Here is a 15451-nt window from a genome sequence, read left to right as displayed (position 1 = left end):
AGATTTGCCAATCTACAAGAGAGACTCTTGTAATTTATAGAGCAATGGAAATGGCTGTTTGCCAATTCTATTGTTTGTACTTACATTCTTTAATGCCATATACATCGTAACACTTTACTGAGGTAGCACACTGGAAATCAAATGGTATTTTGTTTTAATACGGCATACAGATTTCCCAAATTATCTTCTTGTAAAGCCAGGTTGACAAAGCTTGGACCAGGTTTCTATACTAACAGGAAATTCTATTCATTACAAATAATTGTTTATCTGTAGTTAAAATTATTTATGAACCACTAATATCTAACTCTACTAATTTAAACTGTAACCTACTTATCAAACTCCCAATTAAACACAGAGACACCAAAAAAAAAGCATTATGGATGGAGGGACAAACTGGGAAGAAAGTTCAATGGTTCTTCTGCACATGGTTTGCGAAGGTGATCCCTTTGCTGATCGGAATGCAGATTGTTGATCCTACTTTGTCATACTTACATTTATTTACATGAGGCATTGGGTGACAAGTTCACACTTAAAAAGGTCTCTGACTTATTATTTAGAGGCCACAGATTACAGCAACTGAAAAAGGGAAACACTACTAGGCACACCTAAAAGTCAGGAGTCAGACAGATGAAGCTACAATTCAGGGCTGTTTGCCAATGGAAGGCAGCATATGAAAGGCAGGGTTAAGCGATCCTACATCCAACAGATCAAGGCTAAGCTCTAAGTCCTCCCACAGCAGGTCATGAGTGATGTTGAACAATTAAAACAACTCACTGGAGGCCAAGATCCTACAATATCCCTATCCTCATATGATGGAGTAGCCCAGTACATCTGTATAAAAAGACAAGGCTGAAGAATTTTCAGCATTCTAGAAGGACAAAGGCATCATATACTTGGGAATACCATCACCTACAAGGTCTGCTTGAAGCCACTCATCAACTTAGTTTTGAGCTATACCTTTGCTCCATTGGTATTTCTGGTTCAAACTTCTCAAACTTCCTTCCTAACAGCACTGTCACGTCCCTACACCACAGATTGCAGTGGCTCCGGAAGACTGTTCAATACCACCTGCTCAAGGACAACTAAATATGGAGAACAAATGCTGGCCTAGTTTGAGACATCTACATCCGATAAATAAATAAATATTAGTATCTTCAATTCTTCACATGAATCTTTTTCTGGATTTATAAAAAGAAAACGCTGATTGTCTTCTATACTCCCATGTCAGATGATTCCATGGAATGCCAAGTCAGATAACGTAACAAGTTACAGAAAGCCTTATTAAACAACAGAGCCACTGAAATGACCTCAGAGCATAACGTTAGCTATCAAGAGCATACACATTTCAATTCATTCACCTTATCATGACTTTTGTTCCTGAAAACAAAACTCTACTAACAACAAGATCTAAACACATTTAAGCACCTAAGATTAAATTTCTGCAATTATTCTACAAAAGGTAATCATGGATTTCCAAAGGATCAATGCAACACCTTAGCCAAAACTTCTTCCATTAGAAATGTATCCAGCATAATCTGAAGCAGGTCCCCTCGAGCATTCGATTAAATATGTTATTCATTTAACCCAAAAACCTTTCTCATAAACTATGCATATCTACTTGGAAAATTACTTGGATTTTTTCATATCATGTTAACTGTATTTATGTTCTATTGTTGTGTTGCAATCACAACCCACATTAATGACATGCTTACATCTGTACTATTCCTGCCTCTCAGAATTTTACAGATCTAGGTCATATATCCTTTTTCTTCTTTGAAAGCAAGTTCAGAATTCCTGTTTGCAAATTTAGGCTTCATTGTAGTGAATTTTTGTTTTGTCCTTCATTGACATCTCTACAATGCATCAATGTTTTTCTGGAGGCTGAAAATCCAAGTTTCAGACATGGTGCTAAATGTATTTCATCATGATTACACAACAATCTATTCTGAATTATAATAGAATGCCTTTCAGAAAAAAAGTCTAGTGCTTGATAAATTCTATTGATATCAAGATCATAATGCCTGGTTTCATTCAAATGTTGTACAATTAGAACAAAAGATTCACTGAGGCATTCTTTGAGTAACCATTTTAAAATTACTACTCTGATATGTATTGCCTTATAAGCCACTATATTTAATGCTACACATTACTCAAACACTCTGGAGGTGACATCAGCTACTACAGTAGTTATACTGTACATACATTCCATTTTAGGGGAAGGATGATCACTCAATTTACAAGTTGCCATACTTTTGCACTTGAATACATGATGGTGCAGACTGCTGAATTATCATTAATGAATGCTGGAAATCGCTACAGAAACACTGACATTACTTGAATTATAAAGGAATTGTCTAATAATGCCTACAGATGACCCTGGGAGTTCACTATATTTATTAACGACTAAACCAAAATATACACATTTGCCAATGACACCAAGAATTGGTGGCACTATAAATAGTGCAAATGGGAGTATAAAATTACAAGAAGACATTGATAAGATTAAGTGTGTATGCAAAACTGTGACAGATGGGTTTAAGTGCAGGGGAAGTATAAACTTATTCAATTTTGACCAAACTAGAAAGATCCTGACATTTCTTTTAAGCTGAAACAGCGTAGAAGATGATTATTAAGAAGGCTATGTCCATAGATGTCTGTTATTTTTGATAAAATCATAAAACATCATTTGTATTGTATTTGTAGCAAAATGGTAAGTGAGAGTATAAGAGATATGTTTAGAACTTCATTAAGAATAATTGTTGCGTAAAGTCACTGACAAGAATGGTTCCAGGAATGAGGAATTTCGGTTATGAGGGCAGATTGAAAAAGTCAGGGCTATTCTCCTTGTGGAGAAGATGGTTAGGAGGAGATTTGATAGAAGTTTCAAAAACATGAACAGGCAGGATATAGTGTATGGGGAGAAGCTGTTCCAATCAAAACAAAAAGGAACAAGATGTAAGGGCATAGACTTAAAGTAATGTGGGGTTAGGCAATGGTCAAATGGTATTATCACTTAGCTGGGATGCGACTGAATAAAAATTGGGACTTAAGAGTATACTGATGCCATAACTCCATTGTCGATTGAGGGGAAAAACTCATCTGATTAACTAAGGTCTTTCAGGGATGAAAACTACCTTTCTAACCTGGTCTGGCCTCCACGTGACTCCAGACCCACAGTAAAAGGATTGACTCCGACCTGCCCTCTATGTAATTGGAGATGGGCATTAAATACTCTTCTGGCCAGCAATGCCCAAATCCTGTGAATGAATGAAACAAAAGCAGGGGAAATGTAAGGAAAAGCTTTTCAACATTTAGGGTGTGTAAAGCACTGCTGAGAATTTTGGTGAAGTTCAGGTAAATTGAGACATTGGATGGTTATTTGGATGGAATCATTTAGTAGATAGAAAGATTGGCTCTAGGTAACGATGTCCATTTGAACAACCAATGCAAGCACAATGGGCCAAATAGCTACCGTTGCACCTTAACAATTCTGCGATTCTGTATTGATTCAAAAGGAGTTAATATTCTGAATACATGGAGTTCCATCCAATCTGGTGATGTCACACAATCTTTGGATGGAGATGGTCAGATTCTGCAGTTCCCAAGAGTCCCAAATAAATGTGTCCTGTATGTGAACGAGAAATATACCAATAGCTATCACACAGTAGATTATCATATGTAAGACAAATTCCTCTTATTTAACCTCAGCAGCGGTCCATTGTCAACCACTGATAATTATACAGGCCCTAAGCTCACCACAGTGAAAAGGCAGTCTGATGGCCAGAAACGACTTAGATCAGAATACCACATACTGGCAAGATTTGGAGATGCCGGTGTTGGACTGGGGTGTACAAAGTTAAAAATCACACAACACCAGGTTATAGTCCAACAGGTTTAATTGGAAGCACACTAGCTTTCAGAGCGATGCTCCGAAAGCTAGTGTGCTTCCAATTAAACCTGTTGGACTATAACCTGGTGTTGTGTGATTTTTAACTACATACTGGCAAGGGTGGGATCTAAAAATGTAACAATAGCAAGTAGAGAAAATGTTCTACCATTGTTCTTACACAGCATAACAAATTACAAATATTAGCACCTATGCACTCCCTGGTCCAGCAATTTATTTCAGACAATAATATTGCTTATATAGTTTGTGCAAAGGACAGTTTCCATTTCACAGCAATGACAGAATTTGTTCAAATTCACTTTTTCCTCAACATATGAAGCAATGACAAGTCACCGGAGGCGGACACTGGGCTTAGACCAACAGGTTTATTTGAAAACAAGCTTTCAGAGCCTTGCTCCTTCTTCAGGTGCTAGTACCTGAAGGAGGAGGAGGGAGTTCTGAAAGCTTGTGTTCTCAAATAAACCTGTTGGACAGTAACCCGGTGTCGTGTGACTTTTGACTTACCCCAATCCCAGCACCTCTACATTTTTCAATGATGTAAGGCACTTCTGGTTAACGATGTGCATTGATAAGAATAGCCTGCTCCAATTCCTACATTGTGTTTGTAGGGAAAACAAAATATGCTGGAAATCACAGCAGGTCAGACAGCATCCATGATCAGAGAGCAAGCTAATGTTTCGAGTCCAGATGACTTTTCATTAGACCACAGTTTTTAGGGTTCTTTTCTAGAAAAATCCTAAATGTGAATACAAAGAATGCGTAAATAACTTCACTGCAAATAACAAGTAGAAATCTCAAAATGGAATGCTAAACTCTTTCTAAACCATTCATAGCTGTTCACCATAAAAAAGGAACAGGAACTTATCTGTCCAAAATGAATGGCCTTCACTCCTACGTACATTGAAAACATCTGTCCACTCATTTAATCTTGTCAATGTTCCTTTGAAATTTAATATTCCCATCTGCACTAACTATATTATTAATCCTTGGTATCATTAACAAACATGTAGATATGGTCCTCCATGCTGCTAACTGAATTAATAAATGTAATGTATAGTTGAGGCACCCACAACACATCATTGTGCAACATCACTCACCACTTCCATCCATCAGCATACCCATTATTCCCAACTCCCTATTATCATTTTAATAGAGACACTGACAATTAAACATGGATTTCCTTTGAAGCATTCATATGAGAAGAGGGAACCATTGGAGTTCAAGCCCTTCTTCAGCAACAACCATTTGTTGCAAATTCATTACAAAAGTTTCAACAAGGTTTTTCTGACAGGACCAGTTTGGTCTGAACACAGTGAAAAATTATTATTTTATTGATTAATGCATTCACAATTGTCAAGCTGGAAAGCAGCAACAGCTGATTTACTCCCCTCAAACATTCATTATTCTGTTTGGCTGGTGGGTTGGACCATGAGAGCATGGACATATTGTGAATTGTTATTTCAAGTGTGTTCAAAAGCCAAGAAACCTGCCTTGTATCCTGGAAATGTTAAAGGTTCCTGAATCTCTCTCCAACTTGTTCATTGTTGAGGCAAAAAAAATAAAAGAAATAAATGCAGCTTTTCAAAATGCATAATGACTTAAAAATATTAAGATTAGGAATGGGGAGAGTGTTAATGCACATGATTCCAAGTCACAGAAATAATCTACCCTAATAAAATGAATTATTCAGTGGTATACTGAAAGCCCTTTTCGAAACTGAAACATACTAACAACGAGGAGAGATAAAATAGCATAAAATGCAATGCAGCTGGTTCTCTCCTCCTGGTTATCTCGTGAGATAATTAAGGGCTGCTGAATTTCTGGGCATTTGCGCTCTAAATAACTAATCCATTGCATTGCAGCACGGCATTACATAACATAAACCAAAACCCATTGAGCCATGGATGCTAACGCGAGTTAGAGTTAACAGATACATTGCAATCTGGTCTCTAGTTCGACTTGGAAATATGAGCAACGATCTTGATTCCTGGGTGAAACTGAAGAACGTGGTCCTTCTGGGTTGAACATCTCCCCATCACTGAACAGCCAGGGGTTTGTGCTCCTGGTGCAAAGCACATGACGCACAGTCAGAGGACCAAAGCACCGAACAGCATTGACTTCGAGCAGGCAGGTGCTCGCAGCTGAGAAATAAGACGGAAATAAAGGTTCTGTTTGAGAAGCACCCGAGTAAAAGTAATAGTATGACTCCATTCGCAATGCAAACACAAACAGCTCTTCATCATGTCAACAAAGAAGCTGGCAGTGCATAATTTACAAACAAACAAAATTCTCAGTTGTTTTCCAATATTATCAGCAATGTTGCCTAAAGCAGAAAGATAATAAGTGCAGACCTTAAGTAACGCTTGTGTTTATAATGATGTTCTCATTTACAGTGTTAATCCTGAATATGCTTCGAGTATTTAAAACAAACATAATGCTGTACGACCAACCTGCGACACGTTCATTCAGTATGAGCATCTAAAGCAACGGCATTATTAAAACGGAATGGCTTGTCATATTCTTTAACACTTACACTGGGCGTACTTCTGTAGCTGGGAGAATTCTGCAGGGCTCAGGGTGATCCACTTCTCCTGGTTAGTCATGGTGGTCTTCACACTCATTTCTTTCACATCTAGATGCGCGCCCGAACGAACTAACCGCTCCGCGTTGGGATTTCTCCTCTCCAACACGCACCTTGGGCTTCAGAAGATTTCATTTGTTGAGTGGAACAGGGACTGTGGCTGCACGGAGTGCTGGCGTAAAGCAGCCTACAGATTGAGCTGCTGCAAAGATCTGGAAATAGACAAAAAGCAAGAGGAGTGATGCATTTGTTTATTAGAGGAGAACTTGGTTCAGCGGTGAGCGTGAAATAATGAACAAGTCTCTCCGGTGACTCCAAGTTAAATGCAACCTGTACAAGAGTTTTTAATTTACATGCAGTTATTTCGAGCCTTCTGTGCTTTTCAATGCGTAAATATAACCATATCAGTTAGGTTTAACCAGATCCAAACGCCAGTATAAAATTATAATTTGCACAGTTCGAATGTAATTTCCAAAGACTAAGTAGTTTCTATCTTTAGAATCTTGAACCCTGGGGGGAAAAGCTTTCCCTGATAAACCACATTATAAGGGAACGATTTCTATGAAGCTACAGTTTTCATCATTCCTCAACAGATTTGTCACAAGCCGAGTAAAAACTAAACTTAATACACATCCATTTGTACATTTAGAAACTGTTCTTAAAAACGCTTTGAAAAGCCCCCACACAAAAAAATCGCCGTGAAACTCATGTGACTGAATTAAACAGCAACTTGTAGTAGCTTCTCAAAAGTCAAAGTTTACCAGATAGTCAACACTTCAAAAACCTCATGAGAATGGAATGCTAAATTAGTGTTATAAGCTGAGAGAGAGGCAATCCTATACTAGAAAAAAAAACCTAGATAATTGAACTTTTAAGTTGAATGCAAAATACTGCAGATACTGGAATAAGCAGAGAATGAGCTGAGAGAGAAAGAGAATTAACACTTTCAGTCTGATATGATTCGCCAGTTCTGAGTTTCTCTAATATTCTGTATAGCTGTTTCAGAATTTCAAGTTGCACCTATTTTAAGAAATGTTAATGCTTTCCACTTAATCCAACTCAGCAAACATATTTGGCTTTCTCCAGTGTTTGCTTTGGTGTCCAAAGCAACGACTTCTCCAGCTTTATGAGGCTTGGTCACATGATCTCTTTCTATGGAAGGCAAGTGCATTTTTAAATGCGTAATTTCGGGGTCAATAATGCTCTGTGCAATATCCGCTGACAATAATCATCACCAACAAATAAAAAGCCTCTGGCCTGTAACAAAACCACCAAACTGTATTTGTGCTCTCCAAGTAAAAATGCCTGGTTCCATCAAATAAAAAGTTGAAGGTTACACTTCAGATAAAAGCTCTCAGAAGATTGTCAAAGGGATTTTTAAAGAGATGGAAGGACCTATAACCCTCCAACTGCTAGCTAGCCTACTAACCCACTTCCACAAAGAAATTCCAGACTGCTAACTGAAACTGTGAACTTTTGGACTACATTTTTAGTCAAGGACATCGATAAACTGGTATTTTGTGATTGTTATTGCACTTGCGTCACTACTATTTGAATATTCTCTTTATTTATGCTAATCCTATATCTGCTTGTATGTTTCTAAGTGTTCTTGTGAAATTAACTCTGCACATAACAGATTGTAAAACAAAATTCTATTTCTGGTTTAAATCTACTTCAGTGTTGTGATCCTCGCAAAGTCAGAGCCTACAAACAGAAAAAGGATGAAATTATCCCCTGTTGTTTTAAACAAAAGCAGCAAAGTTAAATAACGGGAGCAAATTAGTGCTGATGCTGGAATCTGTACTGAAAACAACAAATGCTGGAGATCACAGTGGGTCAGATAGCATCCATGGAGAGAAAGCAAGCTAACATATCAAATGTAGGTGACTCTTCATCAGAGCTGAAGTGAAGGTAATTATCAACCTGCTTACAAATTAGTGAAAAAAAAAGAGTTCTTCAAAACTCGTAATCTGCCCCTAATGTTTTTTTTAAAAGGTGGAGTGCTTTGGTCGACATAGTCTGGAGACCCCATGCACAGCTGCAATGGATGCTATATATTCCCAGTGTGATTTTGTTTAATTCTCCCTGCCATGTTCACACCCCAACACACAGACACATATGTTAGTTTCACGTATGCAAGACATCATAGGCCATGTAAAACCATCCCGACAAAATTTTACTTTCATTGCTGTAGTAACCTTGCAAAGGGCTTGTCGATTGCAGTCTAATAGATGGTGATAGATTGCTGTTATGTAACTATCACTGTTTTGTTATCCATCCTGTGACGGCCAGGATAATAGAAGTTGAATTAGGTGGACACTGACCTTTTCATATAGCAATTCATATTTTCTCATTTTTAATATTTGAATAGTGAAAACACTATAAAAGCAGATGTCAAAATGAGAAAGTTTGCAACAAAATCAGTAATTGCACATCACAATTAATGTAATTATGATGGTGTATTTTCAGCAGTGCCAATTACCCTTTAATAACTCACAAGATCCTTATTAGAGATTTTAGAGCTAGATTGTTCCAAAGTGTATGTGAAATGATTGCAAAAGAAGGACAATTGTTGGAATCCTAACCTTTAAAGGTTGGGAAACAAATGTACTTTGCCATGATATAACACCAAAAAATATTCTACACATGAAATTCCAAATTATATCATCTGTTTATGAAAATATACACATTTTGTAAATTAATTACATTTTTTCCTCCACAATTCCACATAGCAGTTTAATATGAAAATGATGCTTGGAAATGATGTATTTCATTAGTATTGCATGCAAGTGCTGCCAATACATCTGAAACCAGAGTGCTATAAACAAGATGCTGTGAAACTCAGTTTGTCCCATAATTAATTTATCTGAAGGCATACTATCCCATAGAAAGCTGTGCTATTGGAAAAGTAGATAAATACATAGAATGTAAGTAATTATACGTAGCAAATATTTGCAAGTAATTATTTATATTTGGTCATGAATAACAAGATTTAGATAAAAAGATATGGGAACAGGTCAGGAAAATGTAGAAATTTAGCCATTTTAATGAATAGCAGAGCAGGCACAAGGCAACTATGGCATTCAAAGAACCACTACAGTGTGCAAAGAAGTCATTCAGCCCATTGAGTCTGCACTGACCCTCCAGAGATCATCCCACCAACACCCAGACACCCTCCCGATCCCTGTAACTCCACATTTTCCACGGCTTATCCACCTATCCTACAAATCCCTGCAAACTACAGGGCAACTTAGCATGGCAGAGCAGTAGATGTGATCTATATGGACTTCAGTAAGGCGTTCAACAAGGTTCCCCATGGAAGACTGATTAGCAAGGTTAGATCTCATGGAATACAGGGAGAACTAGCCATTTGGATACAGAACTGGCTCAAAGGTAGAAGACAGAAGGTGATGGTGGAGAGTTGTTTTTCAGACTGGAGGCCTCTGATCAGTGGAGTGCCACAAGATGCTGTTGAGCATATTAGTTCAGTGAACGTGTGCAACTGAATGGCATTATTAAGCTGTTAGTGACTTTCACAGTACATTTCTCTTTAATAAGCTTTAAAATAAATACTGATTAAGTTCAATTATTTGTTTAATGTGAATGACATATTTGCAAGACTACATTTATTGCCTGTTGTTATTTGTCCTGCAAAGGTAGTGGGTCCTCTTACGTTGATTATTCGAATAATAGAGTAACTTGCCAAATCAATTTACAGTATTCCCATGGTGTACTGCATTCTCATATAGGTCAGTGCAACTATGAATAACAGGTTCATCAGTAAACCAGCAATGAACCATTTTCTTGATTTTATGGCAATCTAGTAGCTTTCATGGGTACATTTTCTCAATGCCAATAACAGAATTAAGTGCAACTTTACAGTCTGCCATAATCATGATTGCTAAATTGATAGGCCAGGAAAATAACGATCAGTCTGTTGTACCAAATATAGCCAAGCTCCTCATTCATTTTACATTGGTAAAGAAAGAACCTCTCACTTGAATTAATACAACGAACATAAATTATTAAATGAATTAAAATAAAATGCTCAGTTGATTATGTTTTGATGCACCTCAAAGGGTAATAGGTGGTGAGTTAAAATTGTTACATCAGATTAAGTAATTTATTCCTTTTGATTGAACCATTTAGTTGGTCTGACATTTACCACATCTTAATGTATGAGTTTCACACTTCACTTTCTAAATCAAGCTGTAGATATCTTGAAAACACTAATGTAGTCAAATAAACATCTTAATTTAACTTGAAACTAAAACAAAGAACTGCAGATGCTGGAAACCTGAAACAAAAACAAATTGCTGGAGAAACTCAGCACGTCTGACAGCACAAGAGACAGTTAATGTTTTGAGTCTAGTGCTTCTGAAGAATGGCCACTGGATTCAATACATTAACTCCATTTCCCTCTCCATAGATGTCGCTAGACCTACTGGGTTTCACCAGCAATTTGTGTTTTATTCTGATTTAACTCTTTCTGTGGTGCCTTTGCTATCTCATATTGTTTTCTAGGATGGTCAAATCCTGATGTCAATCCATTCTTTATTTTTAATCTCCTATTTGTCCTATAGCTTGTTACATGATCTTAGAAGAAGAACAAACTTCAGAATCCCTTTTGGGCAGTGATGAAAATAAGCAATGTGATCATAGGTTACCCAGGCTCTTTCAACAGCACCTTCCAAATCGCCAACCTCTGCTGCTTAGCCGATAAAAGGGAACACCAATATCTGCTAATTCCTCTCCAAGCCACACTGCATTTGACTTGGAACAATATTGTCTTTCTTTTATTCGAGCAGGCTAAAATTCTTGGATCTCGTCTCCGAACAGAACTGTGGGGATGCCCTTAGACCACAAGGACAGTAGCAACTTGAAAAGGCAGCTCACCACCATCTTAACAAGGGTAATTAGGGATGAGCAATGAATATTTGATCAGTCAGAAATGCCCACATCCCATGAACAATTAAAAAGAAGAGTGTCGTCAATAGTGCTCTCAGGTAGTATTTGCTCAGCAATAAATACTCACCAATTGCCAGGTTGGGTTCATCTGGGGCAACTCAATTCCATATATCGTTGCAGCCTTTGCCTCAGCAATAGGCAGAAAATAGGTGAGGTGGGCATATAACCTTGATATCAAACAGCATTTGACCAAGTATGGCATCAAGGAGCTAACCAACTTTGAGGTCAATGGGGATCAAGGAGAAAGCTCACTACTTGTGTGAGTCATATCTCACACAAAGGAAGGCTATGGTTGTCATAGCAGTGTGTATCTGCGCAGCAACCACTTAGTCATACAGTCATAGAGCTATGATTTGGAGATGCTGGTGTTGAACTGGGGTGTACAAAGTTAAAAAAATCACACAACACCAGGTTATAGTCCAACAGGTTTAATTGAAAGCACACTAGCTTTTGGAACGCTGCTCATTCATCGGTGTGTCATAGAGCTGTACAACATGGAAACAGACTCTTTGGTCCAACTCATAGATGCTGACCAGATATCCTAAATTAATCTAGTCCCATTTGCCAGCATTTGGCCCATATCCCTCTAAACCCTTCCTATTCACATACCCATCCCGAATTGAATTGAATTGAATTGAATTTATTGTCACATGTATCAAGGCACAGTGAAAAGCTTTGTCCTGCGAGCAATACAGGCAGATCACAGAGTTAAGTAGCATATATAAGTGAATAATAGGTAAACAGCGGCAAAGACAAAAACACAGGTCCAGGTGAATGTTAAGAGTTTGTGGGTCCATTCAGTATTCTAACAACAGTAGGACAGAAACTGTTTCGAAACCGGCTGGTGCATGTGTTCGGGCTTCTGTACCTTCTCCCCGATGGTAGAGGTTGTAGAAAAACATTGCCAGGACGGTATGGATCTTTGAGAATGCTGGCGAGCCTAATAGATGGATTCTATAGATGGGCAGTTGGCCTTTGTGATTGTCTGGGCCGAGTTCACCACTCTCTGTCACTGTCTCCAATCTTGAATGGTATAGTTGCCATACCAGATAGTGATACATCCAAACAGAATGCACCTCTAAAAGTTGGCAAGGGTATTCGCTGCCATGCCAAATTTCCTCAGCTGCTTGAGGAAGAAGGGACATTGTTGGGCCTTTGTAACCAGTGCATCCACATGAAGTGTCCAGGAATGCATGTTGTTGATGACCACTCTCAGGAGCTTGGCGTTCTCCACCCGTTCCACCTCAGTGTTGTTGATGTGTAGGTGGGCATGAGTAACATCCTTCCAAAAGTCAGTAATGAGTTCTTTGGTTTTGCCAGCATTGAGAGCTAGATTTTTAACAGTACACCATTTTTTCCAGGTCTTCCACCTCCCATCTGTAGTCTGTTTCGTCACCATCTGAGATTCAACCGACTATGGTGGTGTCATCAGCGAACTTGTAAATGGCATTAGCCTGGTATTTGGCAATGCAGTCATAGGTATACAGTGAGTACAGTAGTGTGCTGAGTATGCACCCCTGGGGGGCTCCAGTGTTGAGTGTTAGTGAGGATGAAATATTGTCCCCAATCTTCACTGATTGTGGCCGGTGAGTCAGTTGCAGAGAGTGGGGCTTAGTCCGAGATCACTAAGTTTAGTAACCAGTTTCGAGGGGATAATGGTGTTGAAGGCTGAACTGTAGTCAATGAGTAGGATTCTTATGTAGCTGATCTTGGTGTCTCCAGAGTAGTGGGGAGGCTGGACTTGATTAATGCCATGACCAGTCTTTCAAAGCACTTCATGACCACCAAAGTTAGGGCCACTGGGCGGTAGTCATTGATACATGCTGCATGAGCCTTCTCAGGCACAGGGATGATGTTGGCCCTCTTGAAACAGACAGAGACAGCAGCCTGCTGCAGGGAGAGGTTGAAGATGTCCAAGAAGACATGTGCCAGTTGATCTGTGCTTGCCTTAAGTGCATGACCTGGTAGTCCATCTGGTCTTATTGCTTTCCTTGAATTCACAGAAGGAAAACTGATCTGACCTCTGATGCAGCGTCTTGTCAGAACTGGTGTTGCCTCTCCGTCAAAATTCTGCTCAAAGCAAGCATAAAAGGCATTGAGACAATCTGGGAGGGATGTGCCATTGTCTGCTATCTTGCACTGTCTCTTTTTAGAACCTGTGGTGTCATTCAGTCCTTGCCATAGTCACTGGGTGTCTGTCTGATCCCTTTTAAATGTTGTAATTGAACCAGCCTCCACCACTTCCACTGGCAGCTGATTCCATTCACACAGCACTGTCTGTGTAAAAACATTGCCCTTTAGGTCCCTTCTAAATCTTTCCCTTCTCACTTTAAACCTATGCCCTGTCGTTTTGGAGTCCCCCATCTTGGGGAAATGGCCTTGTCTATTCGAGGTTGAGAGTATGGTGCTGGTCAAGCAACATCCAAGGAGCAAGAGAATCAATGTTTCAGGCATAAGTCCTTGTCTCTTCACCCTATCCATGCCCTCATGATTTATTAAACCTCTATAAGGTCACCCTTCAGCCTCTGACATTCCAGGGAAAATTGGTACAGCCTATTCAGCTTACTTCGGCTCTTTTAACAGCAGCTTCCTAATCCCTGATATCTATGTTAGAAGGACAATTGCAGCAAATGCATAAGAACACCACTATCCAGAATTTGCCTTCAAAGCCATACACTTTCTTGACTGGAAATACATCAGCATTCTTTCATTGTGGCTGGATCAAAATGCTGGAGCTCCCTCACTGACAGAGTCTTAATGAACCTACAACACATGGACTGCTATGGTTCGAGAAGACAGCTCACCACTATCTTGTCAAAGTGATGGGCAATAAACATTGGTCTTATCATAGAATCCCCACAGTATGGAAGCAGGCCATTTGGCCCATCTAGTCCACACCGACCTGCCAGAAAGCATCCCACCCATACATAACCCATCCCCATAACCCTGTGTTTCCTATGTCTAATCCATCTAGCCTGTGCATCTCTGGGCTCTATGGACAATCTACCCAGCCTACACATCTTTGGACAGTGGGATGAAACCAATACACATGGAGAAAACCTACACAGACAGATGGAGAATGTGCAAACTTCACACAGACAGTCGCCTCAGCCTGGAATCAAGCCCGTGTCCTTGGCGCTGTGAGGCAGCAGTACTAACCACCTGAGCCACCATACTGCTATCTTGTAAGTGAATCCCCCAGCACAAGAACAGATAAGGAAAACTACACTTCCTTTTGAAAAAGGATAAAAATACTCAATGGAATTGAGTATAATCCACAAAGCTGAAGAAATATGAGAAAATATCTGGGCTCAGCTGTTGCTGGAGGTCTGTTGCAGCAATGTTTTAATTCATCTGTTGGACATAGGTATCGCTGTTGGCTAGCATTTATTACCCATCCCTGGTTGCCCTTGAGAAGGTGGTGGTCAGATGCCTTCTTGAACTATTTCAATCCACGTACTATAGGTTGACTCGTAATGCCCTTAGAGAGGGAATTCCAGGATTTTAACCCAATGATAGTCATGGAATATATTTCCTTTGTGAATGACAGAACTAATGATGTTTCTTCTGGGCACATGAAATTCCATAGTGTTTTAACAAGCTACAATGGTAGGACTGGTTCTATCAATTCTCAAACATCAACAAGGTAAGCTGCTTAATGCAGTCTTCTCAAACCTTTTCCTGCTGACAACTCATTTTGAGGCTCGAAAATTGTTGTGAACTCTTTGTGAAAACAGATAGCAGGGTGGGAGAAGTGGGAAGACCTTTAAGTAGGGATGGGGGTGGACAGGAAAAAAGAAGATCTGTGAGAGTGAGTGGGAGGAGACAAAACAATATGGCAGCCATTGCTGACTTGGAAGTCTCAACACCAATCTTTTAAACCCCACATGGGAACCTGAACCACTTTGGCAAGCCCTACGTTATTGCAAATATGTAGATTAGATTAGATTACAGTGTGGAAACAGGCCCTTCGGCCCAACAAGTCCACACCGACC

General features: G+C 39.3%; 1 protein-coding gene across 8 annotated transcripts in view; it reads right to left on the bottom strand.

Moving 5' to 3' along the window:
* dgkb (diacylglycerol kinase, beta) overlaps positions 1-15451 on the bottom strand; it is a 788800-nt gene that overhangs the window by 731541 nt on the left and 41808 nt on the right. For 7 of the 8 annotated variants that reach the window (XR_006311661.1, XM_043689832.1, XM_043689838.1 and 4 more), the window contains exons 1-2: positions 7509-7619; positions 6441-6700 (exon numbers count right to left, since the gene is read on the bottom strand). Coding sequence is in view for 7 of the 8 variants with exons in the window: in XM_043689832.1 (XP_043545767.1) it covers positions 6441-6528 (88 nt within the window). In the remaining variant the exon portion in view is untranslated. Of the gene's footprint in view, positions 1-6440; positions 6701-7508; positions 7620-15451 lie in introns of those variants that run through there. The other variant, XM_043689831.1, reaches the window with a different exon arrangement.

Source organism: Chiloscyllium plagiosum, chromosome 5 (genome assembly GCF_004010195.1).
Source record: "Chiloscyllium plagiosum isolate BGI_BamShark_2017 chromosome 5, ASM401019v2, whole genome shotgun sequence".
NCBI classification, from domain to species: Eukaryota; Metazoa; Chordata; class Chondrichthyes; order Orectolobiformes; family Hemiscylliidae; genus Chiloscyllium; species Chiloscyllium plagiosum.
Note: the sequence above shows the minus strand (reverse complement) of the source record. Positions and strands in the feature narration are given on the sequence as shown.